The 27,338-nt window shown below is 39.4% G+C and overlaps 2 protein-coding genes across 2 annotated transcripts in view; both read left to right on the plus strand.

The window, feature by feature from the left end:
* Nucleotides 1-2,412: 2,412 nt before the first annotated feature.
* LOC118420229 (plasminogen-like) lies at nucleotides 2,413-3,458 on the plus strand. The gene is made up of 2 exons (XM_035826949.1): nucleotides 2,413-2,545; nucleotides 3,223-3,458. The coding sequence occupies exons 1-2, from the start codon at nucleotides 2,413-2,415 to the stop codon at nucleotides 3,456-3,458; spliced, it is 369 nt and encodes a 122-aa protein (XP_035682842.1).
* A 12,068-nt stretch (nucleotides 3,459-15,526) lies between these two features.
* Nucleotides 15,527-27,338, plus strand: part of LOC118420230 (neuropilin-1-like) — a 32,847-nt gene continuing 21,035 nt past the window's right edge. The window contains exons 1-4 of the mRNA XM_035826950.1: nucleotides 15,527-15,739; nucleotides 16,338-16,487; nucleotides 16,716-16,857; nucleotides 17,265-17,446. Coding sequence (XP_035682843.1) covers nucleotides 15,527-15,739; nucleotides 16,338-16,487; nucleotides 16,716-16,857; nucleotides 17,265-17,446 — 687 coding nt within the window. The remainder of the gene's footprint in view (nucleotides 15,740-16,337; nucleotides 16,488-16,715; nucleotides 16,858-17,264; nucleotides 17,447-27,338) is intronic.

Here is a 27,338-nt window from a genome sequence, read left to right on the forward strand (position 1 = left end):
TCTCTCTCTCTTTCTCTCTCTCTCTCTCTCTCTCTCTCTCTATATATATATATATATATGGTGTCGTGAATAATTTCTCTGATGCAGATCCTTCGATCAGCGAACATTTACACATATATGCTCAATGTCTCTTTGCTGATCCTCCAGGTTCAGGGGTAGAAAACGGATCATGTGAAAGTGAGAAAACAACAAAGACCTATATGTACAAGTTTGTCGGCAGGCCACATTTCAGCAGTTTCTCCTACGGCAAGCTCAATGTAATGAACGTGGATAAACCAGGTGAATGTTTCTCTTATTCTCTCTGAGGAGAGACGACCTTTAAAATACAAACTCAGTTTTTGGTCGCAAAAATATTGTAGCCGTAAGCGTGAATATTTTGTAAACAGCTCACATTGTTTGATTTTCTTCTTGGTAGACAAATGTCGTTCTTCACATATTTTACATATTGAAACTCATTTAGGGGGGGGGGGGTCCAGTGTCTTTTTTTATTGGTAAACATATCAAAGAACAAGACACAGTGATGATGTTCTCTAGCAGAGATGATATTATCATCACCACTGGAACATTTGAAAATAAAATAGACAAGGGACAATACAATGTGAAATGGAATAAAATAAAGTATAGTAATCCAATAAGTATGTATAGATACATACAAGATTTTAAAGGACAATGTTCAATCAATTTGGAAACGTTTGGTCTCAAGTATATATGATTATGACTCCAGCGTCTTTTCTAAAGATGTGGTGTAAGTGTGTGCAGGTGGCTTGAAACTGTCCTTTCCCACGTACTTGACATATTGAAACTCGGTGTGATAATTGATTTCTTGATAATGAATGAATGAAGACCTTTATTGCACAATTTTGCCACACCGGGCTAAGTACAGTGGGCAGTGGGACCGTGTAGCACAGTGGCAGTTTCTTCGGCTCGTGACCGAGAGGTTGCGGGTTCGAATCCGCCTGCTGTGTTACCGATCTTGTGCCCTTGGGAAAGACACTTTACACGACTTTCCTCACTTCACTCAAGTGAAAATGAGTACCCAGCTTCGGCTCGGGCCGTCCTTCGGATAGGACGTTAAATAGAAGTCCCGTGTTTGGGGAGAGCAACACCCCAAGCACGTTAAAGAACCCGCCACATGTGCGAACATCCACCCGAGCGGATCAAACCATTCCGGCCAAAAATAGGGGTAGGGAATCTCCCGAGCAGCCCTCGTAACCCCTGCTTCGCCTATTGGGTCAGTTAAGCCCCGGTCACAAAGCGCGTACGATTCCTTGCGATTCCTTCCGATGCGCAGTATGAGCGCAGCGCGTCGTAAGTCGGGGGAAAATCGGAAGCAATGGTTTAAATATATAAAGCCGTGGCCACAAAGCGCGTAGTGCATCGTACGATGAGGTCACAAGAGCGTGCCCGCGTCAATCGCAGTAAATCATAGTAAATCGGGGAGCGTCGTATGACAAAAAATAGAGCTGAAATGGATTGGGCTGGTCTCAATCATGATGTTTCTGAGCTAGGGCGAAGAGTTGCTGTTACAGTTCCAATCATGTAACCCGTAACCTTGAGTGGCCTTCAGGCCTTGTTACGTGGTGACCATTGAGTAAAAACAAAGTACAGGTCACAACCAGACATGTTGAAAAGATACAGATCACAGATACAAAATGAGACAATATATACTATATAAAGTATAATGAATAATTCAACTTCTCCTCGCTTTTCTATTATAGTGGAGATAAAAGAGCAGATATGTTTTGTGATCGATGGTTTGTCTAGTTGCATTAGGAATATGAATTTTTCTACAGAACTTAGGTGTATGAAATAAGGAAATTGGTTTTGTATAACCTTATACAGTTCATTTCTCTATACGGCATACAATCTACACTCTACTACAAAATGGCGTTCGTCCTCTACTCTATCTAAATTGCAATGTTTGCATAGCCTTTGTTCCAGAGGGGTGCGAGTATGCCTTCCTTTTTCAATATGAAGTTTATGGCAGCTAATCCTTAGTCGTGTGGCAGCATTCCTGTCCCTCATATTTTCATTACTTAGATATTTTTCTTCATTGTATGTAGTTTTGAATTATCTATATGATCTTAACTTATTTTTGGCAGCTCCGCCTTTGTGGTCATTTTGTATATCTTTCAAAAACGTTTGAAATTATATGTCTTTTAACCGCTGGCCAATAGAGTTAACAATCTGAAATGTGTTTGTACTATGTGGGATAGGAAAATGAAACAAGTATGCATACCCGCACTCTTCTAAGGACTTACGCACTCCTGACGCCCAACATTTATAATGATAATACAAATCATTCCAGTGTGTAAAGGTGAGCAGAACGGACCTGACCACGACGTCTCTGTGACGATAAGTGGGAAGACCTGTCAGCCATGGAATGTCGGCTTAATACATACTCGTACGTACATGCCAGAGGATTATCCTGAGTTGGTGGAGAACTACTGCCGGAACCCAGACTGGAAAGGGGGCACCATTTGGTGCTACACAATGGACCCTGACACCCGCTGGGAGTACTGCCGCCACCCTGCATGCCATTTCGGTAAAACTTAAAGACTAGTTGACGCTTTTCTCTTTTCCCTTCTGTCTTATCCTCCTACGCAGGGACATCCAACGGTGAACCCGCCTGTCTGGATGTACCCTGCTTTCTCACTCTTAGTTCCTGTGGACGGCCCTCTCCCCCCCAAAAATCATCTGTCAGCCAATCAGAGAGTAGGCTTTTCAGTCTTCAAAAGGGGTCTCACATATATAAGGGTAAGCTCATAATTATATATAAGTAGGGCGGTCAGGAACTAAGGGTGACAGTTGAAAGAGCAGGGTACATCCGATCCAGAAAGGCGGTTTCGCTGTTGGATATCCCTGCATAGGAGGATGTTCTGTCTCTCCCCATACGATGTTTTTCATTTCATTCCATTCATCTAACTGCTGATGTTGATAGATTTTAAGATTTCATATCTAAAAATGTTTTTGCTGCTTTTATCTCAAATCATTGAAGTGATGATGATGATGATTTAAGTGTTATGACGAGTATCATTAGTGTTGTAAAATCAATGCAACTCAGCCCCTACGGTGCCTGCAAAGGTGATTCAGAAATAAAGTTCCCTTTAGTCTCGACTCCTATGCTGCATCAGGGAAAATAACGAAAATACAGTTATTGTGAGATATTCAGTGCTTTCATTCGCTTACTGATATGGTAACTGATACAATTTCTTATTCCAGCCTGCATGGGAAATTCTGGATCTGAGTACCACGGAAACGTCTCTGAGACGATACGTGGGAAGACTTGTCAGCGATGGGATGTCGACGTTCATATGCATAAATACAAGCCAGAGAAGTATACTGAGTTAGTGGAGAACTACTGCCGCAATCCTGGAGGGGATGAGCCCGGCTTGTGGTGCTACACAACGGACCCTAACACCTACTGGGAGTTCTGCTGCAATCCGGCATGCCCTTGAGGTAAGGGACCAGACAATCAATCTCCTACGCAGAGGCATCCAACGGCGCCAGCAAACCGCCTCTTGTCTGTGCTCTGCTATCTCAACCGTCACCATCAGTTCCCGTGGACGTCGCCACAAACCAGCTGTCAGCCAATCAGAGAATAGGGCTTTCGGTTTTCAAAAGGGATCTCATTAATATTTATAAGCAGGGTGGTCAGGAACTGATGGTGACGGTTGAGATAGCAGAGTACAGACAAGAGGCGGTTTGCTGGTGCCGTTGGATGTCTCTGCGTTGGAGAATGCCCGACAATGTTTGTTCCTCTGTTCTTGGGGTGAGTATATGTGAGAATAAAAATTCAGGTACAGATACAGTCCAGGTCCAGAGGATCAGGTCTAGCTCCGGAACTGAACCTGGACGCAATTGTGAAAACTTGTGAATGGGCGATGATCAAAACAGTGGTCAGTTTCGCTAGAAAGGGTTCTGTTTGGTCGAGTATCCGACGTCCATTATTGGCGTTTCAAAATCTTACCCGAGTCATGTAAACAACTCTAACTGCCTCTGTTTCAGACGTAGATTGACCGTAGAATCTTGGTAAAAATAACTATCAACTAGAGTTCCACGACCCCATACCTTCGCCAAATGATCCTAGCCTTTACAACTGCTGTGTTAATTGTGTGTTTCATTAATTATGCAAATAAGGTTCTCATTTGCATAAATTATATTACTTGATCATCTCCTCCATCAAACAACAGACGTACACATCTATGTTAAGAAAGAAGGCTTTTATCGCATTTTCTGATAATTGTCCTCATTTGCATAATTAATGTTCAACGATGTTCACCTGTCCATAACTTCCAAACTTAGCGTGTATAACATGATTTTCTAATTAATTATGCAAATTAGATACCAATTTGCATAATTAATACGTAGTTATGTGGAGCATCACTAAAGCTATCTATAGACCAAAAATCATAACAGTCCGTCAACCCCTTCTTGAGTTATTCCCTTTCAAAGTCTGACACTAAAGCTACTCTGCAGTTCCAAAACAACCCGCTAGGGGGCCCAAACCTATACCACTTACTCTTGGCATCAAGAGCTGTCTACCACTTAAAAATCATAGCCGCAGCATGTTCAGAACTTGAGATATCAAACCAGGAAGTTCTGCTGCAGTACCGTAACGATCAGTTAGGAGGCCCAAAATCTAATCGTTTCTAGGTCTCATCAAGACCTACCCACATACCGAATATCAATGCAATCCATCCAGGCGTTCTCTAGTTATTTTGGTCTTCTACACACACACACACACACACAAACGCTACCCAAAATATAACCTTCTTGGCGAAGGTAACTATCTACTTCACTCTTGTTATTTTCTTAGACCGGTAATTAGGCCACATCAAGTAAATTTTATGGATGACATCCTCTGCAGACTGCAAAAATAGTGCAATAGGGCGAAAAAAACAAGATGGGTGAAAAAAAAACAAGATGCCTACATTTTCAAAAATAGGCACCATAAAGTTGTGATGACAGTTGTAAAAAGAATCAAAGGGCCAAAACATGATATCAGAGCCAACAAAGCATTCATTCCTGTATTTAAGACATGTACTTGTGTGGTAAAAGTGACACTATCTTGGTAGACTGGCATCACCAACAAAGTTGGTAACCGCACAAATAGCTTCCATATTGGTGTCACTTTTACAACTATCCAATAAGTTTCATTTCTACAAATGACAACTACAATCCTGGGTACCTCGCAAGTGTCACTTCTACAAGTACAATTATTAGGTTATAACACATTCATTCATTCATTCATTCATTCATTCATTAATTCATTCATTCATTCATTCATTAATTCATTCATTCAATATATTTGTTCATTTTGATACTTTATCGTCATGTTGACCATCCCTGCAGAAGAAAAAAAATTCTTATTTTTTTTTCTGAAATCAGGCGAAAATTAATGCGCGCGCTGATGTCATCCATAAAATTTTCTTGCTGTGACCTTATGATAAACCACAAAACACGTGAACGCATGCCGGTATAATCTGTTCATTCTGTAATCGGTCAATCAACCGGTCCACTGATATTTTACAGGTCCGGTTATTCTGGACCGATACAACGAGAAAAACTGTACCGGTACCCACCCCTGCTCTGTTCTCATCGGTAATGATTGTATCCAGACGCATGAATGAAAAAAAATACAGCATAAAATGTGGAGAAACCTTCCTAACTCACAGTTCAGAGTCAGCAAAATATCCGGCACTATGAGACGCTAGTAGTACGTAGTACGTACGGGGGGCGTTCAATAAGTAATGCCCCTGACCCATTTCCCATAGCAGGAGATTAATGAAAGTTGGCACAGTCTTTCTCTTCATAGGAACCAGCCAGAGTTATGCATTTCTCCCATTGTTTGATGCAGCTCTGGACACCGTTTTTGTAGAACACCCCAGATTGGTCCTCCAACAGATGCCTGATCAATGGCAGAAGAGGGACGACCAGCTCTCGGAGCTGTTTCTACAGACTTCCGGCCATGTCTGAATTCCGGCCATGTCTGAATTCAAGTTTTACAACGTCATATGATGGGGCATCATTACCATAAGTTTCTTTCATTTCATCTCAAGTCTCCTTTGGTGTGCGTCCTTTCAAATACAAAAACCGGATCACTGCGCGACATTCAACTGGCTCCATTTCACACCTGGTCCATTTCACACCTGACTCAGTTCAAACACCAGTAAATCAGAAACCACAATTAGTTCAGAGCTGTTTTTTGCAACATTAGCCATAGAGATATAAATCATTACACATGCAAAATTTCAGCTAGATCAGCCAACTGGAAGTAGATCAGGGGCATCACTTATTGAACGCCCCTTGTACTTAGCAGACTGCTTTTAATTTTCTAAACTGTTTCCTCTCTGTATCATACTAGGTTACCATCGATCCCCAGAGGCCATGCTGTCCGCTGACATAGTCTCTACCAGACTCCTATAGGTCGCTGGGAAAACCATAGAAATGGAACAAATAGAGAAGTAAGCCGGCCAGAGGAGTATGAGCCGGCTAGGGAACAGCTTGCGACCTACGGAGTCTGTGAGGAGTCGCTGACTTCTTTGAAGTCCACTAATCGCTATCTAATAGGTGCGAATTGGTTAGATTACCCATTTATTGCTTTCCGACTCTCCCGTGACGGGTCTTCACATTGTGACAGGAAGCGTCAGTGGTCACGGAAGCCAAAGTTATAAAGGGTCCTCTGCCGACTGTTGTGGTATTTTTCTGTGGCATTTGTTGTTCTCTGAAGTCGTTTGTGTACTGCGATGTCAATAGAGCATGTGCGTCGCATTGGCAAGGAAGTTTTTGGCTACAACAGCTTGCGACAAAATGATGTTTTCGTCGGACTTCCCACGGGGACCCGCAAGAAAATAAATGCTTACCGTTTGCAATTGCCGTGACCCACGGGTCGGCCATTGCCTTCCAAAATTAGTCCTTTTTGCCTCCAAACTGCACTAAAAGGTAAAGTTTGGCCACACTCTCAACAGGAAAAAATGTAGTCTATTTTCACGCTGTTTGGTGCAGTTGACCGCACAGGAACGTACCCATGGCGTAACCTGTTACTATGTTACATTTGATCACAAAATTAAATTAAACTTTAACCTCTCCCAAGAACACTGTTACAAAAAAAACGAAAGATTATATTTATATATAGCAAAAAAAACACTGCCCAAAGCATTGTTTGGCAAAAAAAAAACAATTTTTGTTTTGTTGTCGATCCCGATTTGACCTTTGTTCCACACCCAGGCGCGTCCCGCCTGATACACACGCCCGCCGCGCCCCACTGGGCGCTGGTCGATTTATGATTTAAATTATCTCCAGCGCTGAGTTACTTCCTTTGTACAAATAATTGGTGGATTAATTCTATATTGTTTCAAGTCAGCGACTCCTCACAGACTCCGTAGGTCGCAAGCTGTTCCCTGGCCGGCTCATACTCCTCTGGCCGGCTTACTTCTCTACTTGTTCCATTTCTATGGTTTTCCCAGCGACCTATAGGAGTCTGGTAGAGACTACGCTGACAGGAGCTTTCAAAATTCGGAAAACTGACTCACCTGGTCACGAACTCTCCCAAGAATTTCGAGATTAGGAGTAGAATATACACTATGTCCCACATGATAAGCTGGTCTTTTACAAAAAGTCGTTATGCAAATTCACTAGCAAAGATGTTGTAAAACAAAGTTCCACAACGCTTTTGAGATGTGTGCGTAAAATATTAATCTTTTTAGAATGTGAAAGTGGTGAAACAAGAAACATGACGTTGAGTAGTACACAGGTGTCATAGTATACATACAGAGTCTTCTGGGAAGGTTGCAAGTAAAAATGTAGGCATATGCCATTCCTTGCCATCAACAACAAGGTGCCATCAAAAGTGTAATGTTCAACCTCTTTGGTTAATCTCGATGAACAAAGTAGTATGGTCTGACATGTATGTGTTTCAGTACTTGATGTTACTGTTATTGTTACGGGGGGGGGGGGTCACTTAGTCAATAGCCATCAAAATAACAACAAGTTGTGCTGCTTTTCATGCACCATTCTTCATACAAAGCACAATAGACTATATTTGGTTTACTTACCACGTGTATTTTTACATGTAAAATCCAATATTGTTTAGTTCAGTCCACGTCCGCATAAATAACGATTTGTAAAATGAAGTCATGATATAATATACTGTCAAAACCTTCAAAGCTTAGTTGGAAGCATTGTTTTTCTTGAAGTCATGATATAATATACTGTCAAAACCTTCAAAGCTTAGTTGGAAGCATTGTTTTTCTTGTGAAGATACAATGTGAGAGTGGTCGTTGCTTATATTCAAAGGGGGAAGAAACTGTTAGAACGCATGGGCTTAAAGCTTGCTACATTAAAGCTGTCGTTTGTAAACGTTCTGTTTTTCTAAAGTCTTGATCCTTGCTGAGACTGTAACTCACTGCCTTGATGGTCTCTGTATCTAGACCTATCTGCTCAAGTTATCTGCAATGACATCCCAGGCGCGGTACAGTTCTACAGTTGGTTTATTCTGTCATCCACTGCAACCTCTGTGCATCGTGGAGGTTGTCTCTTGAGGTTCTCTTACTCCTGCGTAACGCATGCGTGTTAGTCTAAGCTCATTAATATTAGCACTTGTCACAGAGACCCGAAAGTGTACATGTAGACATAAAAAATGAGCTTATGGCTATTGACAGGGTCGTCCTGTCAACAGTGCAAAGTTTTCTACTGTTGACAGGACGATCCTGTCAACAGTGCAAAGTTTTCTACTATTGACAAGACAATCCTGTTTTTCCCACTGTTGACAGGACGTTCCTTTCAATAGCCTCAGGCTAAAAGTCATTTGTTAAGTATAAATTGGTCTGGGAGATAAAGCCACCTACAAACACTGGTACAAAGCTGCTTCAGGGGGAAAAGATTATGATATCCTCCTTTCTTCATTGTTTGCTATGTACATTGTAGAACAGGCAATCGTGTTTAGCTAACAGACTAATGCAGGACAGTCTACTATTATCATCGACAAAGACGAAAAAGAAAGGCCAAGTTTAACCCTATTCAGACCGGGCTTTTTTGGTCATCCCTGGACCGGGGGGGGGGGGGGCTTTTGAGGCCCTCCACTTCTAAGTCCTCTAACTCTTGAACGACGTGCCGTAAGGCCACCAAATTCTCAGGACATGATATCGACATAATATCTGACAAGCATTTGACGTTTGACGTTACGTTGACGTAAGATGACGTAATTATGACGTCATCAATTTGATTATATTGGCCGGACCCATGAAAAACAGGTATTCTCAGAAAACTTCAAGTTATAATACAAAAATGTAACAACAAGTGCAGATAACAGAATAATAATGTTTATTACGTCTTGCATTGCCAATAGCAACATCGATGACGTCATAATGACGTCATAAAATGACGTCATGTACATCTAAGATACGAGTTAGGCTCCGCCATATTATATCCACCACCTTGAATTTTTAAAACTACTTTTTTTGCAACAAATAATCACAAAGAGCAATGGAAATAGACTAAATTTATTCCTTTAGATGGTTTTTGATGAAAAAATACCAGGTAGTTACAAATTTTAAGGGATAATTAGCTTGTTATTCTTGATTTGGCTATACGGTCCGCCATCTTGGATTTTTGGCTGATGACGTCATCAAATTAGCATAATTTATGCATATATAATTATGAAAGATATCCTAATTAATATAAGATTTTATTTATGTAACAAAATAGCAGTAATATAGCAAATAAATGTGAAAAATACATTGTTAGAACCAAAAATAGTGATTTTTGGCAAAACTGCCTGTCAGCAAACGGTTGCCATGGCAACACGAAAAAATAGAAAATTTGTCAAACTTCGTAAAATTGTTCCCAACAATATTTTAGGAAAACTCACCAAATTTGGTGGCTTTAGCATAAGGCGTTCTGGCGTTATAGGACATCGAAGTTGGCGCGGGCCTCAAAAGCCCCCCCCCCCCCGGTCTGAATAGGGTTAAAATAAGGCACGTCTTCCTTAGGTCGAGGTTTGGCCACCCTACAGTATAATTTCCAATTGCCATCGACCTTCTTACGAAGTATTCAATGTCTACTTCCATACAAAGTAATTAAAGTTCAGCTTGCCGCTATTTAAACAAAATGAAAATGACAGATGATTGATAAAGAAAGACAGAAATATAGATATGAACACAAGAAACAACAAATGTAAAACTTTTCGTGGTGACGAAAATGGGGTGGGGAGGGGGGCATATTTACCATCACGGAAACAAAGGAAAACATTTGTTTTTGCCCCGTTTCTTTTACTACTTCTCCAAACAAATACAGTCAAACCTGCCCAAGACGACCACCCGGGGACCGGGCAAAAACTGTCTTTTTGGCCAGATGGTCGGTTAGAATAGTATCGACTCACAACATGCCCGATGCATAGACTAAACGGTTTCCGTTGTGTTTAATGGCAAAAAGCAAGCAAGTAGATATTGTGACGATAAAAAACCTAATCCCTTCTTGGGAATACATTGCTAATCGTATCATTTTTATCACTTTATAGTAAACGTGACTAGTATTGAAAGCATATGTTGGGCCAATATAAATTTTGCTGTTGCATAAGCACAATAAACAGAAAAAAATAAAACACCTAACCACAAAAAGCTTACTAAACTAGACCATGTAAAGGTGAACATTCTTTGCTTGCAAGAATCTAGTTTTAATTGGTCTATTTCATTTTTCTAATATTTTTTTATTCAATCAGGTTCGACATGGCAGAGGTAGAGGCAGGTAAAGGGTCTCCAGCTGCTGTTCCTCAGAATGTCTGTGATGGGTCTCCTAGTGACGTTTTGTGTGTCAGGGATGCCAGCACAACCAAAGACAAACCTACAGCGACCAAAACCAGTTTGGTCAGTCAACCGAAAGCAAACACTGGTGACAAACCCTACATGTGTGGGTACAGCACAACTCAAAGGTCCAACTTGTCCCGACACAAGAGAACCTACACAAGGCAAAACCCCTACAAGTGTGACTAATCTGCAGAAAATACCATTTGGACCAACATCTAGCCATACACACTGGTGAGATGTGTGTGAGAAATGACCATACATGTGTGGGCAGTGCGGCTTTAGGGCAGCTTACAAGTCTGCCTTAGCCCGACATACGAGGACCCATACTGGTAAAAACCCTACAAGTGTGACCTGTGTAACTATTCTGCAGCAGATAAGTCCACCTTCCACCGACATCTAGCCAAGCACACTGGTGACAAATCATACATATGTGGGGAGTGTGGGTACAGGACAGTGTAGAAATCTGACTTATCCCAACATATGAGAATCCACACAGGCCCCAAACCCTACAAATGTGACCAGTGTGACTATTCTGCTGCAAAAAAAAAAAAAAACAACTTGGACCAACATCTTGCAATGCACAGCTGAGAGAATCCCTACATGTGTGGAGAGTGTGGGTACAGGGCGGCTCGAAAGTCTCAATTATCCAGACATATGAGAACCCACACAGGAGAAAAAAACCCTACCATTAAGACCAGTGTGACTATTCTTCTACACAGAAAAACAATTTGGACCAACATCTAGCCAAACACAATGGTGACAAACCCTACATGTGTAACAACACCACCACATTGGATGCCCTTTGAACATTTTCATGATGCAAGTTCCTTTCTGTATCATTGCTATCAAAACATCATTCATACATCATGAGAAATATAAAATGATGAAATTAGCGCCTACACTTTAATTTTGCTTTAAATATCTTAGAGATACCTTAAACGCACAAACACACATATACGCACGCACACACACACAAAAAAAAAAACACAAAAAAAACCCACAACCGGTCGTTAGCCAGTCTTAGTTCTCTATGTATTGTATTGTTGTTACCGAGACCACATGCATGCATCTGGACAAAGGTACGACACGAGAAGAAGTCGTAAAATTCCCTGCAACAACTTATCGCCACCACATTAATTTTGGCTTTGAATATTTCATGAGCCTCTCAGATCAGCATAATCTTAGACACAGTTCTAGTCGACACCTAGATACTGGCAGCGTAATTATAGCTTGACGACAGAAAAACATTGCGGAGTAAATATTGGAAACACCGACAACGCAGGAACAATTACAATTGATGTTTCTAGGAAAAAAGGTGGTTGCTAAGTTATAGAAGCTTGAGTACGCAAAGATGGAATGTCACTTTACTCCGCTGTTTTACTTGTAATGTATGAATCAAGATCCCTCCGAAAAATTCTCATGGATTCGTCCTTGTTTTTATGATGTTGAGATGTTTATGTTGGCGTTGCGCAGTCTTGACGACAGACGTCAGGAGAAGCGCGACGCGACGCGATGCGTCTGACTTGGCGTTGTTTCGCACAGAGGGAGGTTTGTCTCTGGATCTAACATCCCAAAAGGAAAAGGGGAGGACGTAAAAAGAGCGTTGACCGGACCAGAGACTTCAGCCGTACGGGCCTAGTCGCGTCTTCGACCGAGAGCTCTAAAGAGCACGCCCGTTAGAAGCATGGCTTCACGGAAGGGTGTTGTGGTCAGGCTCAGCTGCTGTATCATTCTTCTCTGCGTAGCGTGTGTGAAAGGTAGGTTCCGCAGTCATTATGAACAAACTGCTGTTATCATATAAGACTGTTTGGCTGGCCTAAATGATGATGACTATCGAAACCATTACATTTAGCAATGTTTTAGCCTCCGTAGCAGGCCCTACTAACGGGCTTATTTGCGGGCTTCATATTTTTTATAGCACGTCAAGTCCCATCCAGCATTATTGTGGCTCAGTTCACAAGAAAGCTAGATGTGGACTTGATGTAGCTTTTTTGTGAACTGAGCCACAATAAAGACACAGTTTAAAGCCTAAAAGATTCGTGGAGTATACAAGCAAGGTCTATGAGTTCTACCGAATTAATTGGCAACTACATGTTTTCAAGACTATAGATTATGCATTTTTGTGTCCAAATCGCATGCGCAAAATGCAAAGTTCAAAGAATTGGGGTTTTTGGACCAACATACCTAACTGATGGGAGATATTATACTTTGGTTGTGTTCGATACAGACCCGTGACTGGTGTTTATAAGACCCGAACAGATCTTGGTTTATTGCACGAAATATTCAACGAGCTCGAGTTCTCAAAACCATTTTAAACTAAGTTAGAATTATACATGAAAACTTCACCACTGTCTGCATGTGTCATTCACGGTGTCTCTCTTGTTGACATAAAAACTACATCAGCATCCATGGCTACCATTCTTGTCAGATAAGGCCAAGGCCCATTGGAGCCATTAATTGCTGGTTGGGTGTGCCTCCACCGAAAGTTAATGAGTTTTTATAGTTTGCGCATGGCTGAGTCCTCTTTGAGCTGTATACGAGGACATGCTGTTTGTGAGTTGGGCGTACCTTCACGTGCAGTTTATAACCTTTCCAGTTCTGCGAGCACGAAGAATTGAAACGTCAGACCGATGCTTTGAATCATCAGTCTGATATTGATACCGCTCTCGAGCGAAAATAAGACGAGATCGTCATTATATACTACCAATAAATTCTCGGCCTCACCTAGAACTGATAAGCATAACTCAATTTTCGTGGCACAACGTCGTAGTTTGAAGCCTTTTATCAATATCCTCCAAATTTCACTAAATCATTGCAGTCATTACTTTCCAGGCAACGTCTTTTTGAAAATCAGTAGGTACGTGGCTAGAAAAACAAGGGTGAACTGTGATCAGAGATGTGTGGGTCGAGTTCCCCATGCCTTAAATTCTTTGAAGACATTGTCAAAATGTTTGAGAAGGATTTCTTTCCTATTTCAAGTAGAAAGAAGTGGGTGTCTGACTTTCAAGCAGAGCAAGTTGACTCGCACACCGCATGTCGCAGCTCAATTGTCCATGTTTTTTCGCCTTCTCTTACCTACCGTTACTGAGTGTCGCCTGTAAAGTAATTTATCACAATAGAAATCACAATAATTTGCATTTTAGTGCACATTCATAAAATACTTTATACTTGACATCTTGACAGCCTCGAAATCTGAGTTGTGCTTATAATTTCTGGTTAAGGCCGAGAACGTATACATCAAATCAGACAAACAGTGCCTAGGCAGTCGTAACATTCTTAAATTTGAATGACTATATTTCTTTACTCAAAGAATCACTTGTTGTGAGACTTCGTAGAGTTTTTGAACAACACTAGGGTACGGCTTGCAGCTATAAAAGTTGAGAAGTCTTTTAACCATCTGTGTTACTGACGTGGAATTGTGGCACAGAAAAGTAACACAGACATAGCTAAGAGCTGGGAGAAAATGTTGTGTCTTCGGTTTCGGTCCTGAAAAAATGGAGTCGTTAGGATTCTCATTGCCTCCATGACAAATCTCCAATAAAAATGGAGGTATAGTTTTGGGTGTGTCTGTCTGTCTTTGTGTCTGTGTGTGTGTTTGTGTTTACGCATTTTTGTAGTCAGCATAACGAACCTCTGGATGAATTAAGATGATGTTTGGTATGTAGGTAGGAGCTAGGAAGACGAAGGTTAAGGTCAATTTTAGGCCCCCTAGTATGGACTTTGCTACTGCAGCAGAAGTTCGATTTTTTTAAATCTTTTGACCTGGACGTGCTATGGCCTTGATTTTTTGGTGGCAGATAGCTTGTAATGTAAGGAAGAAGTGATGTATGTTTGGGCCCCCCTAGCAGCTTGCTCTGGAACTGCAGGGGCATTCTGGTCAAAATCTTCCAAGGAGCATAATGGAACGTAGGAACGACGGATTTTCATGATATTTAGCGTGCAGGTATCTTTAGCAGAGATGTACATATTGAATTGTAAATTAAGCAAATTTTGACAAAATTTGAATAATTAATGTGGAAAATCAATATTTACAGTGTTTTCCATTGTAAGACTTAAATGCATGTAACATATAAGTTTGTGGCAGGTGGAAGATTTGCAGATATCAAGTATGCAAATAACGTCCTAATTTGTATAATTAATGTGAAAGTGTCATGATTATTCTAAGTACAAGTAGTAATTGATTTGATGGTAAACATTGTGACCTGTATAAGTTAGTTAAAGGTGTACATAATCAGACATAAATTATGCAGATGAGCAAGACATTTGCATAATCTGAATATTTCATGGAAGTATGAGGTCGAAGTGACCTATAAAATACAGTTTAGCGATGTAAAACTGAGCATCATATTGCAATTGTACAGATATACATTGTGCAAGCACAAGTGCTTCAATAGACTGAAGAAAGGGCAATGTTTCCTACACATTCTTATATGACGTAATCTGTTGTCAGAATGTGAAATACAGGAAATCTGCTTTGAATTTTATCACACAGATGGCACATCGAAAACTTTATGGCCATTTCCTGTGGCCAACAGAAAAGGGCTACATGTTGCAGGTTTATGATAGGGTCCGTCGGTTAACTGAAAAAATAGCAATTTTCTTAGGTCTAAAGAGAAAATATGGAAGTGCAGTAACGAGTATGGTAAACAAAACCGTCAAACTGTACTCTTTTTGTCGATCTTACCGAAGCCGATCCAGTCACCCCAGACTGTCCACTTGGGATGGAAATTGAATCTGGTCTCACACCTGATGACAACAACACTGTAGACTGTTTACAACCACTTGGCATGGAATCTGGTGCCATACCTGATGGCAGCATCACCGCATCCTCGGTCCATAGCCCTGGTTTCGCACCTTACCTCGGTCGGTTAAACGGGAATACTGGTGGAGGTGGTTGGGCAGCCTTGGTCAACGTCATCGGACAGTGGTTGCAGGTAGGGTATGCGCCTTGATAAACTTGATGATTGCATTCATTACATCAGTTTGTGTTTTTCTGTTAATACCTTCATCAGGTTGGTAAATCACAGCAAAAATTGACAAAAACGATAGGCAAATTACTAATTGATACAAACTAAAGTACCTTAAATAACATATACATAAAACCGTGCTACCAAATAAGTGAAACAGTGCTGTAACCTTAACATAATATAACGTATATCGAGCAGAATATAATGAAATCAGGATTGAATTTGCATATCAATGTTGTCAAGTACATAAAGTTGTTTGAAGATTGTTACAGTTCTGGCTTCTTAAGATGATGTTGCTCAGCCCAAGAGCTATCTACAATTTAAACCAAAGAACGGCCAGAGCACAAGGTATATGTTCAGCTGCAGACCAGTGATCCGTAGTCGGACGCTTTCTTCGGTTTTCCAGTCACACCCTCTAGAGTTATGCTGTCGACAAACGCACTGGACCACAAAAACAGCACAAAACACATTAACCTTCTTGGTAGAGGTAAGACAGGAATGAAAAAAACTGATTTACTCTTCCTGTATTTTGTATTCTTTAACGGAAAAAGCCACTAACTTTCAGGTGGATTTCAAGGAAATGAAGCGTGTAACTGGCACCATCATTCAGGGTCAGCTTGGTGATGCCAACCACTGGGTGACGTCATACAAACTCCAGTACAGCACGGATTGGATAAGTTGGACAACATATACCGACAACAATGGCGCAGACGTGGTATCTTGAATAATATTTGTTTATAAATCACCAGAAAGTGCAGTAAAACATCAATTTCGTAATGATTCGTTAGTTTTTATCTGCGCTATTAATATCATTGGTCTCCAAAGTATGTACGGATATTTTTCAGCGATTGATAGTTGCATTGATAAGATCAAGGGCTGAATAGACTATACTGTAAGGAAGAGTAGAAAGTACCCTTATCTAGATTATCCGTTTACCATCCAGGTCTTTCCAGGGAACACCAACAGTAGCACCCCTGTAACCAACATGCTAAACTACTTTATTGATGCCCGCTTTGTGCGTTTCGTGGTCCAGTCCTGGTATCGTCACATTGCCATGAGGGTGGAGGTTCTTGGCTGTGACTCCGGTAAGTTTTTACCCCGTATAAGATGCCCATAAAAATTCTTATCATCTTTCAATGGAATTGTTTTTAATGATCCATCTAGAAAAGAAACATCATAAGTAAAACATTTCATCGCATAAAAAAGATGGCGATACAAAGATAATTTGTAACGAAAATATCATCTGGCGGCACTTAGATTTCTTTTTCAAGGGAGACTTGCTGCATTGTGAGAATCCGTCGAGTTGCCCAAACAAAGCCAAGAGTTACATTCGAAGCTATTGAAGGCAACTGTTGTGTGAGTATAGGTATGTCGCTTAAGGGAAAGGAAAATAGGCAAAGAACTACACACAAATGTAGTTGCGAGTAGTGAACATATGTAAACGGGAAACAACAATCTCTTTGCCAATGGTTTAATCTACTTGATCCCTCAGCCGCAGTCCTCCCAGAATGTCTAAATTCACTTGGGATGGAATCTGGTGTCATACCTGATAGCAGCATCACTGCATCTTCGTACTATCAGGCTGATCTCGAGCCGTACCGCGCACGGTTAAACAGTGTTGCTGGTGGAGGCGCCTGGGTAGCAAAGACAAGAGACAACAGAGAAATTTTGCAGGTAGACATATATCTCGATGATCTTAACGATCGCGATCTCTCTTTTTCTCTCCGTTGGTAAAGTCACCTTTTCCTGTCGATCTATTTTCTGTCAATACGATCATGTTGTGTTAACGAAGTTCTCCATGGAGCTAAGACACACTGACCTTGTCCTACCAAGAAACTCATTTCAATACTACGATGACATGGAAATAAGCAAAAGCGCGAGTAGAAAGTCGTAAATATGCAATAGGTAGGGCGATTATTGCCGTATTTTCCGCGCTCACGGCCCCACCGGCTAATTTGCTTTCGTTTACGGTAATTTCATACCTTGTTGAGCCGCCCTCATTCAAACATCCCATCCAAAAAAGTCCATGTCTCTCTCAAAAACAAAATATAGGGGAGAGGAAGCTGTCAGACAAACTTTTTTTTTTTTCATTTCTAGTAAGAAAACAATTGAGACAAAGCAAACAATTCAGACAAAGCTTGTGCGTCTTTTCGAGATTAAGCCTATTCATACGGGGGGGGGGGGGCTTTTGAGACCCGCGCCAATTTTCATCCCGCATAACGGCTTACGCTAGAGCCACCAAATTGGTTTAGTTGGTAACAATTTCACGATGTTTGGAAAAATTTCCCTTTTTTCGTGTTGCCATGGCAACCCTTTGTTGACAGGCATTTTTGACGAACTAGATTATTACCTCCATGAAATGTCATTGAGGTTATATTTTCTGTAGCGTTTGTCTGTCTGTGTACAAGATACCAGTAACTGAAGAACGGCTGAATGGATTGGTTTCATTGAATTTCAGGAATTTTGAGTATTAGATAGCTCTTGTACTCAGGAATAAGTGACATAAGTTTGTGCCCGCTAGCGGTTAGTTTTGGGATAGCAGGGGCATTTTTGTCAAAAAATTCTGAAGTGGATAACTTAAGAAGGGAACAACGAATTTTCATGATTTTTGGTATGTAGGTACCTTTGACAATGTTGCACAAAATAAAATACAAACTAGAGTTCGGCGACCTCCTACCTCCATGAAAATTTAGAGCTTTCGTAAGTTTCATGCAATTGACTAACACATTAACATAATTTATGCATGGTGTTGTTCATCATTGACTAACGTACACATGTCACAATTATAAAATTCCCATTATTGATCGTAAAGCGGTTTTGCAATTTTAACATAAATTATGCAAATAAGTTACTCATTACCATATTTGGTATCTGCTTATATTCTACCTATCATAAGTAACATGTGTTACATTTATTGAAGTCCAGTTATTGAAAACAATGGAATTATACAATTTCCTCATTGATTATGCAAATTAAGTCCTCATTTGCATAACATGTATATCATTATGAACATCTTTGCCTAAGGTACCTGCATGCCTAATATGATGCCAATCCGTCAATCCTTTCTGCAGTTATCCTCATTGGAATGTCTTGACAAAAACGCCCCTGCAGTTCCCAAATTAAATGTTAGGGGGCTGAAACTTGCTCCACTTTGTCATAACACTGAAATCTATCTACCAACTAAATTTTTTGACAAAAATGCCCCTGCTATCCCAAAACTAGACGCTAGGGGCCCAAACTTATGTCACTTATTCCTGAGCGCACGAGCTATCTAACACCTAAAAATTGGGACCATATCTTGTTCAGAACACGAGATAGCAAAACCGGAAGTTGCGCTGCAGTACCTAGGATAGCCGCTAGGGGGCCCAAAATCTAATCACTTCCAGCTTTCATCGCACCCCACCAACACACCAAGTATGAAACTAATCCATGGTAGGTAGCTTTTAGCGTCATGACAAAGTGAGGCAAGTTTCAGCCCCCTAACACTAATTTTTAGAACTGCAGGGGCATTTTTGTCAAGACATTCCAAAGAGGACAACTGCAGAAAGGAATGACGGATTGACATCATTTTAGGCATGCGGGTAGCTTAAGCAAAGCTGTTCATAATGATATACATGTTATGCAAATGAGACCCTAATTTGCATAATTAATTTGGAAATTGCATAATTCCATTGTTTTCAATAACTGGACTTAATAAATGTAACAAATGTAAATTATGATAGATGGAACATAAGTAGATACCAAATATGCTAATGAGGAACTGATTGGCAAAATATATGCGAAAATTGCAAAACCACTTAATGATTAATTATGAGAATTTTATACTTGTGACATGTGTTCAATGTTAGTCAATGATGAACATCACCATGCATAAATCATGAAAATGTGCAAGTCATTTGCATAAAATTTACAAAAGCTCTAAATATTTCATGGAGGTATGAGGTCGCAAAACTCTAGTTATCCCTTAAAATGTGTACCTATCTGGTATTTTTTCATCAGAAAAATGTTTAACTGAACGTTTTTAGTCTATTTCAATGTCTTTTGCGATTATTTTCTAGAAAAAAAATGTATTTTTATCCTCATTCGACCGATACATTTTTTACGACGAATCTTACCGTATGGGGTCATTTTTGACCCCATTTTGGTTTGCTCATAGACATATTTCTGCTGCTTCTCTTTGTCATTACTAGGTATTTCCTGTTTCACCAATCTATGACAAATGTTTTCACAAGTTTTGGTGTCAGTAATTATAACTCTTTATCATAATTTATACAGAAAGTAAGGAGAAACAACCGTTTGCTCTAAAAAATCTACCATTCTCCACTTTCTTTGACAATCTTTTTGTCTTATCCATTTCTTAACAATAATGTTGATGCTACAATAATACCGATATCATACCCGTTATCTGACAAAAAAGATACTAACGAAGTTATTAGTTAATTATGGACCATGGTCTGCCAGCTAATCATATACAGACAGTAACTCTTGTCTATTTTCTCTGCAAAGATCTTTCGTGTAGGTTCCTTCTACAGATTGTCAGTATATTGTTTTTTTTTATTTATCTTTTTATTATTTTCGCATAAAGACAAACAAAGAATACATACAAAGGAAATACCACGGATCCTGTGATGAAGAAGCAAGTAAAAAGAACGTAAATAAACTAATTCTTGTGAATACAAATCCAGTAGTAATTATAAATAGATACGCTGATCGATATACAGAAATTATTCTGAACAAGGTGATAAAAGTAAAAAAAACTGTAACACAAGATAATATGCTGGACATAAGGAAATTAATTTTTGTAACAAAATACAATCATGATAACATATGAATGAAAACAACAGAATTGAACAAGTTTACAATAATAAATGAATAATCAAGGGACAGTAGGAAACAGAGCTAAGCGAAGTGTCTCCCATTTTTTTAAATGATAATTCAGCTTTTGTTTTCTTACAGCAATGATGTATTCTATATGTTCATGGGTTTTTATTATATTCATAAATTGCTTCATAGAGAGATGTTGCTGGTTGTTGTGAATTATAAAGTTTTTGGCAAGTAGGATTATCATGTTTAAAATTGGTGGATGGTCTAACCTAAACTCTCCCATTATCACATTCATCGCATCAAAATTATACTTTTGGAGAAAAATTGATTCAAGCCATTTTTGTGTTTTTGTCCACAACTCATGAACTCTGGGGCATTCCCAGAAAATATGTCGTATTGTTTCTTCTTCAAGTTTACAGTGGACACACAATGGACTATCAGCAATTTTCCACCGATGCAACATTTTTCTTGTTGCCAACGTTTTATGCACTATTTTGTATTGAAGTATTCTTAATCTGGGTGAAATCGTTGTTTTATAAATTGACTTGAAGATGTGATGCCATGGGAGAGGTACATTAAATTCATCTTCCCAATAAGACTGAATATTCGTAGGGGACATTGCTATATTGTTTTTCTGTAGGAAGAACGAATATGTCTTTTTATGAATTCGACATGTTTTTAGCCATATGTAGTGGGCTGCAGATGGTATAATTGGACCTACGGTTGGGGAATGTTTAAGTAGTTCCTTTTTCCAATCATTTGGAATTGCGGAGACTATACTATTGTAGGGCAATGACCCCTAATTGACGGCTGCGCAGAAGGTCCCCGGTGAGTCCCCACAGGATTGATTTTTAAAAGTATCAGAAGATGTGTTTTTCTTTGGAAATGTTGGCATCTTGGAGCTAAATTCTACAGGTAAGGGTTGTAGGTTTTTTATTATGTCGAAAAAAACAGACTTTTAAGCCTGTTTTGGGTGCCTGGAACACTAGAAAGAAGTTTGTTATGTAGCTGTCATTGTAGTGCCAGATGGGGTCAAAGGTCACCGAGTTGCGTTTGGATGCAAATCACCGGTCAGAAAGTTCCGAAAAGTTGAGAATGGACATTTTAGAAGCCGGGCTACCCTCTCAATGTTAGTTTTTCGAGAACGAAACGTCAGGTAGGTGACTTTTGACAGCTTCTATTTGCCATTAAATGCATTATAAGGATAGGGAAGACATGATTGGTGGTCACTGCTCTGCCATGTTCGGCAGGGTAGTCAAGTTCAAAATTAGCAGGTGTCAAGACACTTCAAGTGATGCGGGAAGGGTTGTCAAGCATTGTCACAAGTTTTAAAGACTTCACGGAGACCCTACTCCAAGGATTGGTCCCCAGGGAGCACAGGTGTCAGGAGGGATGTGGTAAGGTTTGTGGCTTTGGTTAGACTTCATATTGTTTAGCAAAAAGTGGCACAAACAGGGGAAAATGGTAAAATCTGCTCACCCTGTCATAAGGGGACTACTCTCCATCAGTTTAGACACCAAAATTTGTATCTAAATGCTGTTAGACCACACTTTGGAGCAGATGATGAGAGTGCATAGAATGAGGGGGGGGGGGTAGGTGTGTCCTTTGGGGCTTATATATCATTGGGGGCCAATATGTTCCCAAAAATTGGTTATATGGGCAAAAGAAAGGCTTTACCTGACTCAACTGACTGAAATTTCTTGAGAAATTCTGCCATATTAGTGGTTTTGGGCCTGATTTCTTACTTTCTGTACCTTTTATTGATAATGTAATATGCACTCTCATAAAATGCTTCAAAGTCTAACCTGGCAGCTTTTCAATACAACTTTAGGTGTGTAAATGGTGGGAGAATACTTTCCTTATGCTAGAAAGATCAGCTTTTAACTTTTTCTTCAGTTTGTGTCACTTTTTGGTTAATGCTATGGAGCCTATCAAATGCCTCAAACCACTGCCAAAGCCTTGAGGAAAGTCCTCTGACACCTGCCATGAGATCCATTCCCCTGGGAGCATTCTTGGTCAGAAAGCTTTGAAACTTGGGATAATGATTGAAAACTCTTACTCGCATCATGCGAAATGATTGAAACTTGTCAATTCTCAAGTTCGGGCCCCTACAAGGGCAATGACCCCTAATTGACGGCTGCGCAGAAGGTCCCCGGTGAGTCCCCACAGGATTGATTTTTAAAAGTATCAGAAGATGTGTTTTTCTTTGGAAATGTTGGCATCTTGGAGCTAAATTCTACAGGTAAGGGTTGTAGGTTTTTTATTATGTCGAAAAAAACAGACTTTTAAGCCTGTTTTGGGTGCCTGGAACACTAGAAAGAAGTTTGTTATGTAGCTGTCATTGTAGTGCCAGATGGGGTCAAAGGTCACCGAGTTGCGTTTGGATGCAAATCACCGGTCAGAAAGTTCCGAAAAGTTGAGAATGGACATTTTAGAAGCCGGGCTACCCTCTCAATGTTAGTTTTTCGAGAACGAAACGTCAGGTAGGTGACTTTTGACAGCTTCTATTTGCCATTAAATGCATTATAAGGATAGGGAAGACATGATTGGTGGTCACTGCTCTGTAACCCATTCTGCCAATAACTTTACCGAATTTTTTAATAACATCATCATATGACAATAATTTGCCATCAAGGTCTAGTATATCATTGATATGAATCATCCCACATGAAATTGGAGTTTCTAAAGCTATAGGTTTACTTTCTACAAGGATATTCGAGTTGCACCAAATAATTTGATTTTGTATATCTTTGTATGTTTCAGGAGGCTTATATTGTAGGGACAACCACGCCTTTAAAACGTCTTTAAAGAAAGGACTAATGGTACAAAATGGTCGCATAGAAGTTATATCATCTAAAGACAGTTGTAAAAATGGGTAAAGATGTCTGCTGAATACCACAGAAGAAGTATCTAAGAGAGGCTTGCGATTTGAGTTGTGCTGACAAAACATTCTCGGAACCCAAGAAGCTTTGCGTGTACGATCGAATGTGGGTAGATGTATCAATCCTAAACCACCCTTATCATATGTATTGTAAATAACTTTACGTTTAATTTTTTCAGGTTTACCATTCCAAATAAATCTAAAAGCTTTCTGCTCATATCTTTGGAAAAATGATTTTTCTGGGGATGGTAATGACATAAATAAGTGAGTAAATTGCGACACAACAAGGGTATTAATGAGAGTGACCTTTCCGTATAGGGACATTGGAATCATTTTCCATGGCAGAAGGGTTCTGTCAATTTTAATTAATCGATCTTCATAGTTTTTCGTAAGTTTTTTTGTGTCACCTGTGATCCCAACTCCAAGCATTTTAACTGGTCCATCTGTCCATTGAATTGGGAGGTTACATGGCAAAGTGAAATGGGTATTCCTTAGCGTTCCTATTCTTAATATTTTACACTTACTATAATTTGGATCTAAACCAGAAATTTCTGAAAAATTGTTGAGGTCTTTTGTCAGTGCTAGAAGTGATGTTAAAGTTGGCTGTAGTGGAAAATTTGAGTCGTCTGCAAATTGGGATACCTTAATTTCTGTTTTATGCAATGTAATTCCCTTTATATTGTTATTGGATCTTATCTTCACGGCAAGCAATTCAACGCATAAAATAAACAGATACGGTGAGAGGGGACACCCTTGACGTACTCCACGAGATAGCTTGAATGGAGTTGAAATATAACCATTATTTATTACTTTGCTGGTAATGTCCTTATAGAGTATCGAAACCCAGCGTATAAATGATTCTCCAAATCCCAAAAACTGCAAAGCCCTAAACATAAAATCCCACCTTAGTTTATCGAAAGCTTTTTCAAAATCAGCTATAAAGATCATACCAGGCAATTTTTCTTTTTCATAGAGTTGAATTATTTCAGTTATTTGACATATGTTTTCCCCTATAAATCTGTTTTGCAAAAAACCACATTGATCTTTATGTATTAAATTAGAAATAACTTTTCTTATCCTAAGTGAAATAACTTTTGACAAAATGCGTACGTCGCAACATAACAATGATAAGGGTCGCCAATTATTAAGAGCAGTCGGGTCTTTATATTCTCCATTCGAATCTTGTTTTAATAATAAAGTAATTAATCCTTCTTTCTGTGAATCTGACAAGTTCCCTCTTTCATATGCGTAATTAAATAAATGTAGCATTGGATTCTATAGATTTCGAAAAAAAAGTCTTATAAACCTCGACTGGAATGCCGTCGATTCCTGGAGATTTGCCCTCTTTAAAACTATCTATGGCTTCCCATAGCTCTTTTTCTGTAATAAGGCCCTCACAGGAGTTTTTCTGTTCATTATCTAAATGGACATGTAAATCACCTGGAAAGAAGGGCTCACAATTTTCATCGTCTAAGGGCTTAGGGGGATCGCTAAAGGAATAAAGAGAATGGTAAAATGACTTGATTTCTTCTATAGCCCGTGTAGGGTCCTGTATGTTTTCTCCGTCTGATGTTTTCAAATTTATAACATTTTTCTTAAAGGAATTTCGTCGACCAAGATCAAGGAATTGTTTGGTACACCTGTCAGAAAATTCCATCCAATCAGCTCTCTGTTTGTAAAACATCTGATTAGATTTCTGTTCATATAGTATCTCTAATTCACTCTGCAGTGAGCTAAGTTCGTCAAGTACAGTTTGTCTAGGCTCATCTGTCTCATCTAATTTCTCGGTTAACTGTTCGATATGCTTTTTGATATCATTTTCTTTTGAAATAAATTCTTTGCGTTTCTTGGAAGCAAAACTTATTGTGTGTCCTCTAAAACAACACTTAAAAGTATCCCATACCGTTAGCGGGTCACTCGTGCCAATGTTAAATTTAAAAAACTCATCAATGAATTCTTCAGTTTTCTTCTGAAAATTCACATCTGTCTGCAATGTTTGGTTGAATTTCCAATAATTCCTTCCCCGTGGGTGTTTAATGGTTTGTATATGGAGTGAAACAACCTTGTGATCGGACTTTAGTCGGTCCAAAATTTTAACTTTTGAAATATCTGCTAAAAGCGAAAAAGAAACCAGAAAGTAGTCCAGACGGCTGGCTTGTTTTCCCCTCCTCCATGTGAATCTAACTGTATTAGGATGTTTATGTCGCCATACATCAACCAAATCTAAAGCAAACATAAGATCATTAATTTTCTGCTGTGCTTTTGGGTGATAGACCGCTGGATTTCGTCCGGCTCTATCTAATTTGGCGTTTTGGACCGTATTGAAATCCCCAACGATTATAAAATTTCCATGATTATAATTAGATATCAATTTTTCAATATTGTCAAAAAAGTCGGGGTTGTCCCTATTTGGTGCGTACAGATTGCAAATACAGAAATTCAAGTCATTTATAGAAATGTCTATTATCAACAGTCGCCCATCATCATCTTTAGTACAGTTATTGACAGTAAATTTTAAGTTTTCCTTGCATAAAATCAACACTCCCCGTTGGTTTGTTGTTCCGTGATTAAAAAAGACTTCCCCATACCAATCTTGTTTCCAGGCCATTTCGTGTTCTGGTGATGAATGGGTTTCTTGTAAACAAATTATGTCATAATTTTTTTCTTTAAGCCAGTTAAACACCTCACGTCTTTTACGCGGGTTTGCAATTCCATTTACGTTATATGAGCCAATAGTGGTATTCATGTCGGAGGTTTTTCATTCATATAACGTAATGTGTAAATATGGGAGTACTTGATTACGACATACATATATATAACAATTTCAGGATCCGTGGTATCCGAACATAAACAATAGTTCACTGGGTTACACGAGTAAGCCAGATATTGAACATAAACACACATACAGATATAAATCAAAATAACTGAAACACAGTTAACAAACAAAGGTAGGGTGTCAACCGCCTTAGAAACTAAACAAAGTCTAACAGCATATAACATGCTAGGATGGTTCCCAGAAAAGATGAAACAAAAACATATATACAGGGTTTCAGGCACCCTGACCATCCGTCGGCCGGCCGTTATCATAATCTACGTGATTGGCTCTTATTTTTACAGTTATTCATTTATATTTAATCGAGAATTTTCTAGACAGGGCTAACCTTACAAGTCATAATGTCACATACGGATCAATTTTGGTATGTGGATCAATAACAAAAAACAAGGAAAGCCCTGTAATTACATATCAAGTAAAGCGCAACAGTGGAACAATAAGAATTGGCCATCTTAGGAAAATCTAGACAAGGTTATTGTATTATTCGTTCATTCGAAAATAATAGCAAGTACTACAACATAAGAGTAATATAATGAAACTTCACATGGCTAACCTGTTTTAACCTTGTCGAGATTCGTCGGCTCCGCAATTCGTATTCAACCAACATGGCTGAATTACCATATCAATACAGTAATAACAGGTAAGTTTGAGAAACCAGAACCAAAATGATAGTCAAAGATACAATCACCTAATATAAGTAAACAAACATAAATAAATCAAGTCTGTGTCCAGACCTTTAACATAGGCGAAAACTGAATCAAATTAAAGCAAAAAGTGTGAGGCCTGGACATCAGACAGGTGGTAACCATTGTTTCATAATTGCGAACACCTGGGAATGTGTCAGGACTCTCAGCTTTACAAGCTCACACATTCCAGATCATTGTAAACAAATAAACACATAGAGACAGCGATATGCATCAAAGTGAGGAGAAGTCATTTATTGTGACAATCCACATTTGTGCATACATATCAGGTTGTCTTGTTTTCGGTTAAAGCGATATCAACCGCATTGATGCGCTTTTTTTCCT

Source organism: Branchiostoma floridae, chromosome 7 (assembly GCF_000003815.2).
Source record: "Branchiostoma floridae strain S238N-H82 chromosome 7, Bfl_VNyyK, whole genome shotgun sequence".
In the NCBI taxonomy this organism is placed as follows: Eukaryota; Metazoa; Chordata; class Leptocardii; order Amphioxiformes; family Branchiostomatidae; genus Branchiostoma; species Branchiostoma floridae.

Coding starts and splice junctions, on each gene's coding strand:
- LOC118420229 (XM_035826949.1), top strand. CDS start 2,413: ATGCCAGAGGATTATCCTGAGTTGGTGGAGAACTACTGCCGGAACCCA. Junction 2,546..3,222: donor CCACCCTGCATGCCATTTCG/GTAAAACTTAAA, acceptor TTCTTATTCCAG/CCTGCATGGGAAATTCTGGA.